General features: G+C 32.3%; 1 protein-coding gene across 2 annotated transcripts in view; it reads left to right on the top strand.

Annotated features, from left to right (window-relative positions):
* LOC118204174 (E3 ubiquitin-protein ligase RNF220-like) overlaps positions 1-12,006 on the top strand; it is a 97,343-nt gene that overhangs the window by 44,804 nt on the left and 40,533 nt on the right. For both annotated transcript variants that reach the window (XM_085814589.1, XM_035376502.2), the window contains exons 6-7: positions 2,626-2,744; positions 7,479-7,593. In XM_085814589.1, coding sequence (XP_085670715.1) covers positions 2,626-2,744; positions 7,479-7,593 — 234 coding nt within the window. The remainder of the gene's footprint in view (positions 1-2,625; positions 2,745-7,478; positions 7,594-12,006) is intronic.

Here is a 12,006-nt window from a genome sequence, read left to right as displayed (position 1 = left end):
CAAGAAAAAGGTCGTTTTTGTTGCGGAGAAGAAGAGCAGACAACACTTCAAAACGGCAAGTTTTTTTTTTTTTTTTTTTTTTTTTTTTTTTTTTTATAAATTTTCGCTCAATTCGTAAGGCACCTAATTAGCGAGCTTCTTTGACTTTCCTATACGATTCAAGTAATCAGAAATCGTTGTTTTGCTTACGCCAAGCTCTCGAACAGTTATGCACGGGTTTGTTTCAACCAAAGTCTTCAAATCATCGTCATCAACAGCTGAAGAGCGTCCACGACGCTCTTGATCTTCCAGGTCAAATTCTCCACGACGAAACTTTTGGTAACACCATTGAACTGTAGATTCATTAACACTTTTCTCACCCCATACTTCGTTGACATTTCGAGCCCTTTGTGCTGCGCTGTGGCCTAGTTTCTACTCATAAAAGTAAATTTGCAGAAAATCCCGTCTTGACCTCTAAACAAAAACACCTAGTCAATATTTCTGAAAATAATTTTAGAACAAAATGATTATTATAGAAATATAGAGCGAAAATAGAGCTTCAAAATGATATATAAACTAATGTAATTCAAAATATTTTTGTTGCTAAACATGTACAGGAAAGATAAACAATTGCAAAAACCTGCATTATTTTCTGGACAACCTGATATCATTTCTGCTATTTTAAAAGATGCTTCAAATAGCTGTGTTAACTATGGTAACCAGGGTCGATTATAGCGGGGGAGGGCAGGAGAGATGGTGCACTGCACTTGGGCGGAAAAATGAGTATCAGACATGTTCTATTTCTGTATTTGCTATGAATAAATTAATGCGATTTCAGTGCTTTTAAAATATGCCTAAATAAATATATTCTTTTTGTTGTTGTTTGCTTGTTTTTTCTGTTTATCTCCGAAATAACTTATTACACATCGGCTGTGAATCATGGATCTAGACCTCTGTGTTATTCCTCTGCTTTAATTTAGGATTTTTGAATAATGTAATAGAACTGTGTTGTAGCTGTTGGCAGTCATGTGAAATAAGTAATTTTCAGACACCTTAAATTTAAGGGAAAAGGGTGTCCACCGAAAACATCGCGGACAAAACAACGCAAGGCGAAAACGTCGTGGTGCAAAACATCCTGGGAGAAAATAAAGCAAAGAGAAAACGTCGCAGTTCTAAAACATCGTGGCATAAAACATCGTCGTCGAAAAATATCGTGATAAAAAGTAAAGTACCTACAAGTCATCGCATGACAATAACATCTCATACATGCGTTTTTTCAGGCTTTAATAACTGTAAAATTTAATAATTGTAAAAACTCGCATAATGGTTTGTGAGCGCAAGATGTAAAGAAGGATAATTTTTACTTTCATATATTTTTATTAACTAATAAATATTGGCAAAATGGGAACTTAAGTATAGAAAATTAATGCAAGTTATAGCACTTAATAGAATTTTAAACTAACATATTTAACCAGCAAAGGTCATTAATGAAATATTTTTATAAGTTTTACTGGTAATTTTTAATGAAAAGTATTATCTAAAAAAGAATAGAAAAAAAAAAGATAAGTAAAAAATTGTCGAGTTAATGATGAGATAATTATCTTCACTTTTGTTAATCTGATACTCTTATAATGAAAATTACTTCTTGTTTTATTTAAATTTCTTGTTTTGCTTTTTTTAAATGTATTAATTAAAAAAAATATGAATGTGAAAATTATCCTTCTTTCCATCTTGCGCACACAAATCATTATGCGAATATCCATTTGCAATTATTAAAGCCTTAAAAATCATGTCTGCGATGTTATCGTCATGCGATAATTTGTAGGTACTTTATTTTTTACCACGATATTTTCGACGACGATGTTTTTAAACTGCGAAGTTTTTGAACCGCATTATTTTCGACGACGATACGATATTTTGTACCACGATGTTTTAGAACTGCGATGTTTTCTCTTTGCTTTATTTTCTCCCACGATATTTTGTATCACGACGTTTTTGCCTTGCCTTGTTTTCTCCGCGACGTTTTCGTCCGCGATGTTTTCGGCTGTAACCAGGGAAAAGTGGAAGAATATCTTTTTAATGTTTTAATAATTAAACCACTTAGATCATATAAGAGGTTAAATGCTTTTAATAAATGAAAATTATTACTCCTTAAGTTAATTTTTAAGAACACTAATTGTATCCCATTAAAGCGGTTAATATTTAAAGCAATTAACTTAATGTATTTTGTGTTTGGATTTATCGATTTTATTTTTAACGACAAAATGGTAAAGAACTTTGTAATTTTTGTAAGCAGTTTTTGCAGTTGTTTTGATAATATTCCCCCCTGAAAAAAAAGGCTGATTAGAACATACTTGATGTACTAATTTTATTGTTGGCTATGTCAGTTGATAAATAAATGTCAATTTATACAGCTTTAAAAAATTTAAATTCAAATATGTAAGTTATAAAACAATACTATTATAATATAGGAAGAGCTAAACAGTTTACAGCAATTTATTCATTGAATGAAAGTAACAGCATCCTATTGATTGTAATTACTAGGAATACTAAATGTAAATTATATCCTTCTAACATCAAAATTTCAGATTTCATTCTTTTTATATTTTATAATTTGAATGTTTAACTCTTAATTTTTTTTTAAAGCAAAAGTAGCTAGATATGCAGCAAGAGCGAGAAAAGATGTGCATTGTCCTGTTTGTAATTTGGAGCTATCAGGCACTCAGGAAGAAGATACAAATCATGTTCTGCTTTGCCTTGAACAAGTATCTGTCAGATTCTTACCTCAGTTTTAAATAAACAATTTTAAGACCTTTTGTTATGTGTTTAAAAGTCAATGAAAATGTGTAGTATGTTTTTATGCATAGTTTGACATATCAAAAATCATTTCAAAGATAGGAATTATTAGATCTAACAATATTTAGCACTTAAGATAAAGCCATTATTTTTCATTTGTGAGTTTAAGATTTGCATATTATAATCACAGTAATAGTTTTGAAAGGTAAAATTGAGATAAATTGAACTGTTAAGGGCTTTATCAGGATGGGCATGTTTTCAAGTAACCCAGCAAGAGTTTTTTTGGACCCAGAATTCTTGGGACTTTTTGGCTTGTCTCTACCATCAAGAAGATTGTAGAAATGGAAGATTAAGATTAGAGATATACAGCATGAGTCATTTTATTGACTGATGGCTGGCAGCTTTTTCATGGGAAAAATTGCTAGAAGGTTTTTCGTAGTGCAGTGTTACCTGAAAGATAGCATAGTTTACTAAGACCTTTACAGGCATACCAAAGAAGGCACGGATTTTTGAAGTGCATGGTATCTGGTCGTCCTGAAAGCACTTGTTGAGCCAAAAGTCAAGTGATTTATTTGTAGAGGATGAGGTGTAGAGACCCTCAGGGTGTTCTCCATTAAAATTTGAGTGGGATTTAACTGTTCAAAATTTGGAAAGAGCTGCATATTTAGTATGCTGGGACTTATACTTTACATAACCAATAATGAAATTATGTTCTGCCCATTTCTACTTGTTTATGTGCTAGCCGCCCTAATCGACATAATGATTAGGGCTTCTGGCTACTGCCTCATCGGGCTCGGGTTTTAATCCTAGGGAAAGCATAGGTGTTGTAAGTGTATAGTGTCTGTGCAGCATGAGGGCACTCAAATTACTTGGCTAGCCACCAAAAGTCTTCTCAAGGGGTTGATGATAGGGGAAGAAGGATAGGAGAACCTTGGACCATTCCTTGGGATGTTCTCCATCAAAATTTGCGTGTAGTTTAACTGCTAGTTATGTACTATACCTTTACAACCAACAGTGAAATTCTGGTGCCCCATCCACTTCTTCATGTTCTGTACCTGTGCATAGCCTGCTTGTCATTGTGGTGGTTAGCGATGCTGAGTACTGTCACTGTTCCCAGTTTTGAGTCCTAGAGAAGACTTGGATGTTTGTAAATATATAATGTTTAACATGTGACACTTAAAATACTGATGGGTTGAGAGTTATCGTGAGAAGTCTGATGGTAAGGGAAGAGGGATTTGAGACCCTCAGATCTATTTCCCAAAGTGTTCTCCACCAAAACTGTGTGGTGGAGCAGTATAGTAAGTGCAATGAGACTATACCTGTTATAAACCACTGTTGAAGTTCTGGTGCGCTGTTACTGTATCTGTGCACTGTTACACTGATTTTTTGTATGGTTTGCTATTCTTCTTATAACAACAGTAATAGTGTTGGAACAGAACGAGAAAAAAATAAAATATCTATTTAGAAATATTTTTTTAATTATTAGAAAATTTCTGTATTTGGCTACTATGATATTTCTGTTGGATAATGCTAGTACTGTATCCATAAAGGTTCCTATCTGGCCTTTATTTTTACAACTGCTGGTTGTAGATACACATTTCTAATTAGAAAAGTATTTTGAATGAAGTAAATATTCATGTTTTTGCACTTTTTAAATTAAAAAAAAATAAGGAAGTCTAACTTTTTATACATCCCCCCAGCCTTTATACTTATATTTAGAAGCTATTATACTAATGATAAAAATATACCAAAAATGGGACTTAGAGTCAGCTAAAATTGACCGAGATATTTTATTTTAAGGTTAGCTTGGTTTGAAATATTTGGGGTCATATACAAATTATGGAGAACAATATTTAAATTTGCATGTAATTAAAAATACAGTATCAGCTTAGGAAAATTTGTCTGGTGATAGTGGATTAAGTGAGGAGCATTGATAGCAGACTGTTGTGAAAAATTTTGTTTAATACAAAATTTTTAAAGAGATTTTAATTTCCAGCAGAGAATGCAAATGGCAAGAATCCATTGTAAGACCATTCTTTAAATGACAGAATCAATCTGCATATTCTTTTGAATCAGAGCTTAAATTGTGACGGAGCCTGGCTCCGGTACTTCTTAGTTTTGGTAAAATATTCTAATTTTAGCCGGAGCACACTAGAGCCCTAAATAAGAAGGCTCTGGCACTTTTTTATGTAATGGAACAATTATGTTAGTAGAAATCTGATCTAGAAAATTTTACTTTTAGCAATAAAATTATATAAAAAATCGATTATTAAATTTTAATTTAGCTCTTTCATTTTATTTGATTACTTTAATCTTTAATTATTTAATAAATAATAATCAATTAATTGTGAATTAATTAAATAATAATTAAAAAGTAATAATTAATAAATATTAATTATTAATATCAAATAAATAATTGTTAATTAATTTGATACTCATTAACTATTTAATTTTTAAAATACTAATGACTTTTAATAGTCATTTTATTTAGTTATTTACTCTTGTTCCTCATTCGTGATGGTCTTTCATAGGGCTCCGGCACTTATACTTTTAGAAATTAAGCCCTGTTTTGAATAGGAAGAAAAATTAAAGATGGAATGATATTTTCTAATAATCTATAAATCAAAATGCTATGCAGGTGGGGTAGAGCAGTTTGCTTATTTTGAAATTCAATAAAAGAAAAAGTAATGCATATATATATATATATTTATTTCTTTGAACAGCATCAAGTACAGCATGTAAAGTTTATGGTTGCACTGTTTTAAAGATATCAGGCAGATGGCGTCCATTATTCTCAACACATTGCGTTATTCGAACTTGGAAGTTTCGTTCAGCTCTTTCCAGTGATGTGTTATAAGAGAAAGCTACGCCAAAAAATGAAAAAACAAACATACAGGAGCACACACATTTAATAAATATATATCTCGTAATTTATATTTAAATTGAAATAATGCAACTGTGTGTTAGCTGTAACTGTAATTCTATTCTTTTGCTTTACAGAAACCTCGAGAAATTATGAGAAGCTTCTCGTGACTGATTAAAAAGCTTATAAAAGCCTGAGAAAAATACCTCAGTTCCGTTGTTTACTAAGTTTTTGTTGTTGATTGTAACGATGACGGGTATGTTGACTATAGCTTGACAAATGTTGCATTTCAAGTGAGCCAGTGTGTTAGGACCATGGTTGTAAACAAGTGATTTTAGATAGCCTCATAGGAAATAATCACAGGTGGCTAAATCAGGCATCATGCTGGCCAGTTCAAATTGCCTCTCAAAGAGATGAGACGTCTTGCCGCAAAACAGTAATTTACACACGAGCTGTATGTGCCGTGGTACTGTCGTGCTAGAACCATACATCTCCCACATTCATCTCCTTGAGTTATGGTAAGAACTCCTCAATCATGTATACGTAACGATGAGAAGTCACTGAAACGGCTCTTTCGTTTTCTTCAAAAAACCATGTCCCAGTTTTTCCAACTCGCGATACTGCACACCAAACAGTAAAGAGGTTAACACACTTGGCTACAGTCCTTGCTAGACAGGACTTTTCTGAGAAACGAGATTTTGGCAGTCCTGATTTAACCGTGAGGATTCCTAGAAAAAAGGGCCCCACCTAGCTGCGGAAACGATGTTGCGGTTACGCGGGATTTTTCAAACCTCACTGAAAATATCTCGGCTGGACTCTGTCCTGGGTAGAGACAACCAATCAGACGTAAGTTCTGCTTCTGAAGCATCACGTGATCCCAATTTGAGCGATAATCAATTAGTGTTTGGCATTCAAGTCTTTGTAATAAATGAAAATGGTAACCTAGCTATGTGGGTTTCTTGGAATTGTGTGGGTTATGAAAATTGTCCCTTTCGACGTGAAGTCCCACGTAGCCGAGGCATAATGTGATTAGGACATTACACGTTCTCAGAGTAGCAACTCTCCCGATTTAGGCAGAAAAGTCTTGATTTCAGACCATTCACCCGCCAACCGGATTTTTAATAGATTTCTCCTGACTTTTTTCTCATTCTTAAAATTTCTCATGATTTTTATGTATCTGGCTTAATACTTTGTTCTTTGCACCAAAAAAGTGATTCTCGGCATCACTTGGTTTTTCTGTAGATTACATCTTAAAAAAACAAACTCGTTTCATCAGTGAGAAATTATTCTGCGCTTCTGCTTTGTGAAGTGAGACTAAATATGTTCGAAAACGTTGTGTTCTGGTTCTCCAATCAGGATCGAGCGCCAGTGCGTATTATCTGGCATATATTAGCCAATGAGCACAAACTAAGGTCAAGGCTGTTATTTCGTTCATCTTGTCATTGACCAGTGTGAGTGCACGGGCTTTCGAGAAATAGTTTAAGAAATTACAATATTTTGTATTTTATGTTTTATAATGAGTGTAATGTTTTCCTAAATCTAAGTATAGGCATCAGGGGAACTTACAAAAAAATTATTTTTTTTATTTTTTTTTTTTTATTTTTATTTTTTGAGATTACTGACTCATATTTATGATTCATCGAGGAAATAATAGATTTTTACAGAAATTTTAGCATTAAATGAATGTGATCATTTTCTTAATTAAGCTGAGCAGGATAGCTGTTTAACTGAAAGTGACTATTTCTACTTATGGTTTGTGATATGTAAAAGTTTTCTGTATTGTATAATACATCTGTGTTTTATAAATCACATAAATATTCTTATATCATTTCCTTGCTAGGATGAATTTGCTGAAGAAGACATTATTATTGATGATGATGAAAACTTTGAAGAGTATGACTTTGCAGATCAAACCAGAATTCGAGCAATTAGTTTAATTCCTGGAGGCTATAGATGTAAATTTCAATTTCAATCTTTTTTTTTTTTTTTTTTTTTTTTTAAGTAATACAGCATTTTGACTCCAGTGTCTAGTTATATAGAGGAGTTTGTTGGAAATAATATATTTTGCTGGCACTGTGGACTATAGTATAACTATTATTACAGTACGAAGTCCGAGATCTGGACGTCCAATATCCGGAATAATCTAAAATCCGGACCCCAAAACCGCCAATATATATATATATATTTTCTTTTTTATAAATGCTTTATGCATACGCATTTGATTTTTTTCCCCGCAGATAAAACACGTGAAGAGTCTGATTCTTAATTTCCCTTAGGCACTAAATAAATACCTCGTTATTGAAGAATCAATAATTTAGCATAAATTTATGTGAGCAATAATTTGGCTCTGTAGCTGCAATCTCAGGCTGAAACATTCTATATAGAAACATCATTGATTTTACTCCTAATAATACTTTATATCCCTGACGCCAATCACCGTATGTTTATCAACACCTGACAACTTGAGCAATGGCTCATACAGGAGATGCCCAAAGATTTATATATATATATATATATTATAGAGTATGGTAACCTTTTATGTTGACATTCTTAAGCTTGGCAATGATTACAGATTTAACTTAAATGTGCTAAGAAATATTAACGAGGAAAAATTTAACAAAAGTTTCTTTCCATATGCTGAAAATAGATTTTGTTGATGATATTCATAGGCCAAAAGATTACATTAGCGCTAAAGAATAACTGATTTGTTTTTCACATAAACCCAGAACTGGCGTCAGAGCTCATATACCCGTACCGAGCGGCATAATTTACTGAAGACAAGATTTTTGCAATTTAGAGAAGCACTGAGCAACAAAAATTAAAGGATGAAAATATTTTTAGAATTTAAGGAAGGCACTGTGACCCAAAATTTAGGGGCCACAAAAATTTAGAACTTAGGCGCTTGTTAGTAGAATTTAGTACCTGCAGAGACTGCATCAGGTGGTAAGAAATCTAGCGCCGACCCTCAAAAACCCTTAAGTATATGTGGGAATTTGTTTATTCAGGATTCAGAAAAGCCTTAAGCATATGCAAGAAATAGATGGAAGTATAAGAAATAGCTTAACTAATACAATCAGGCTTACTTGTCTCAATGCGCGATAGAAGAAAAAAAGTTTTAACGGAACAACTTGTCTTTCATCCCCAATCTCATGACACGTAGCCAATAATGTGTAGCGAATGCTGTTAAGCTAGGCTAAAATTATACTTTACTGATTCCGAGGAATTTCAGCCAATGTAGCAGATTGCGCTGTTCCTTAGCTTTCTGATTTCATCCAGCTTAATTATTTTTTCCAGGTTGTTTTTATTTCAGCAATTTGATGAAAATTAAAGTTTCAGCTTTCAATCATGTTGAGAAGAGTTTCTAACTATGCAGCTGTAACAGGATCTATAAAGCGAAAGCATGTTTCAGTGTCCATTATACAAAATGTGCAATTGCTGCAAAAAATGGATGAAGAAAAATTATGCTAGGAGTATGGCATTGGAAAGTTAACTGCATATAACATAAGATAACAGAAAAAGGAACTTTCTGAATTTTCTGTGGATTCCGACTCCCCACTTGTGATGAACAACAGAAAGTTATTCGTTATGTTAAAAGTGAAGATCATGACAAAGTGATAATTGAATGGGTCAGATAGCATCGCAGCGAGGGCATGCCATTGACTGGTCAAATGCTAATGATGCAATCTAAAATATTTCACTAAAAAATGAACTTAAAAAGAACTGAGTGCACAAACCAAATTTAAAAATCGCCATGGTATAAGGCAATTAAGAAATTCAGGCAAAAAAACTTCAGCTGATACTGAAGCTGCTGTACTATTTGGAGATGAAGTCATTGAACTCATTAATAGTTAAAAGTTTTCTCAAGAAAAAAATTTACAACGCTGATGAAACTGGTCTTTTCTGGCAATACATTACGGCAAAATACCTTGGCAACCTCTAGACTAGCAATTTTAGCGTAAATGCGGCAGGAACGCACAAGTGAAAAGTTTTTGTAATCAGAAAAATTGCCAGACTTCGAGGGTTAAAAGTTTCCTGTTATATATCGTACAAATAAAAGAACACAGATGACACAAGTGTTAATGAATGATTGGTTTGAAAATCGTTTCATATCCGAGGCTCGGCAGAATTTGGTTAATTTACCTGTCGACTCAAAAGTTGTCCTGATTGTAGACAACTGTTTGGTTCATACTTCACTTAAAGTTTTAGTGAAAGATAATGTATCCGTATTAGTCTTTCCTCCAAATTGTACGCCCATCATTCAACCCATGGATATCAGAATAGTGCACGTGCTAAAATGCAAATATATTGTAGAATTTGTATATCATTAAACCAGAGATTAAATTAATGGAATTTTTAAAGAAATGTGGAGAAGCGGTAATAAATGAAGGCGATGCAACAGAAGTTTTTCATTGCGATGACATTGCCCCAATTATCAATCAATAAACAGACGTGAAATCTGTAATATGGTTCTGGATTCAGAAAATATCGCTACCGATAGTGAAGAAGGGTTGACAGAGAGGTTATTGAAAACACAAAAATTTCTATTGACAAGTTAGTTGAAATTCTGGACACAGCAATTACAAGAACTTGAACAATGGAACTTTGTTACTGAGTTAAGAAATTATGTCTGTGTACAGAATTAAAGAGAAAATATTAGCACAAAAAAGCAACTTAAACAAGTTACATTGTAAGAAATGTTTAATAAAGTAAATACATAAATATTAAGTTTTTTTTTTTTTTTTTTTTTTTTTTTTGTAAATTTTGTTATCCTTTAGATCCATAAATGGTTCATTATTTCATAAATTACAATTTCATATTTTTAATTTTATAATTTCTACATGCCATCTTATAAGCATTAAACTGGTGATCTAATATCCAGAATCACCGAAGTCCTGACGAGTCCGGATCTTGGACTTTGTATTGTAATTATTGTGAAATGTTCAACTTCTGAAATTGTCCAATATTTTTTAGAACATAATGACCACCAGTATTGAAAGTTACTGATAGTTACGCTGTCTTAGAAAATGACCTCTACAGAAAAATAAAAAAAAAGACTGTCTATACTTCTCAAGAAGATTTCATGTATCACATTTAATGTTTGCTACCATTTTCCTTTAATGATTACTTTTTGCTTTCAAAATCAGACCACTTGAATAGGATTAATTCTAAGCAAACATTTTCCTGTATTTTTTATGAGAATTTTATTCTTGTACTTATTGTTAGTTTATCTCTGCCAGTTTAATTACTTTGGTGTTACTATTGTCTGCAAATAATTTAATTTAAAGTTAATTTTTAAAGTTTTCAAAGTTTAATGCTTTATTACTCTGTAACATTAATAAAAGATAATTTTATTCAGCTTTGTTATTATAATTATCATCATCATTATTAGTCCAAAAGGGCACTAGCCTGAGTAGGCTATTAGTCTCGAAATGAAATTTGGCAGTTTAAATGTCTGAATCACTTTTCAAATTGGTGCCATGAAATATTATCGCCCTGTGTTATTTTTAAAGACATTAAATAATGAAGGATCTGCTTGAATGTATGTATTTTTCTGGCACTGTGAAAAAATGATGGTACATAGGGCCATCAAATTTTGAATAACGTAAAAAATTAAATGAGTTTTTAACAAACTGAACGATTTGAAAGCAAGCAGTGGCAACGCGGTATGGATTAAAACATTGTTGTTGCTAGTGTGCAAGACTATGTATATTGGAAATTCTAAAAATATACTGTTTTTGAATATTATTGAATTTGTTATTCAACTGAACTTTATGTGGCATAAGTCCAAAGAGCATGATATTTAATTAATAAATCTAATACACAAAATGTTAATAATAAAAAGACAAAAAAAAAGTTTTGCAAGCCATCTTACTAAGAAAATTGTACTCTGATATGATAAATTGAGAAAAAACTGAAAAAAGTAGAAAAATATATGCCAACACTTAATATTTCATTCGGAATTCTAAACACATGCTGCTTTTAAAGTTTTTGAAATTTTGCTGTTGAACTGATTGTGGCATAAGTGCAAAGAAAATAGTGCTTAATAATGAAGCCAAAAAATGTATGGGTTTACAGGAGCAAGTACAACAGCAGACTGGTGTGCTGGGTTCTCAGCGAGAGCATAGAAAATCCTTAACAAACCCTTTTGGACAACTGTTAAAATCTGAAACCTTTCAGATTTTTTTTAATGTACATAACTGCATTTCATCATATACAGTAAAAGCCTGACTATCCAGCATTCATCTAAGTGGAATAACTAGAATATTTTAAAATTTTTGAAACATACTCCTCCAAAAATAAAGAAAATGAGAGACTTATAAAGGTGTTATAAAGCATATATAGGACACTGTTTGATACCAATAATGGAT

This window comes from Stegodyphus dumicola, chromosome 4 (assembly GCF_044657685.1).
Source record: "Stegodyphus dumicola isolate Sdum_Otavi_A_Nest chromosome 4, ASM4465768v1".
NCBI classification, from domain to species: Eukaryota; Metazoa; Arthropoda; class Arachnida; order Araneae; family Eresidae; genus Stegodyphus; species Stegodyphus dumicola.
The sequence above is the reverse complement of the archived record's forward strand: the minus strand, read 5'-3'. Positions and strand labels throughout refer to the sequence as shown.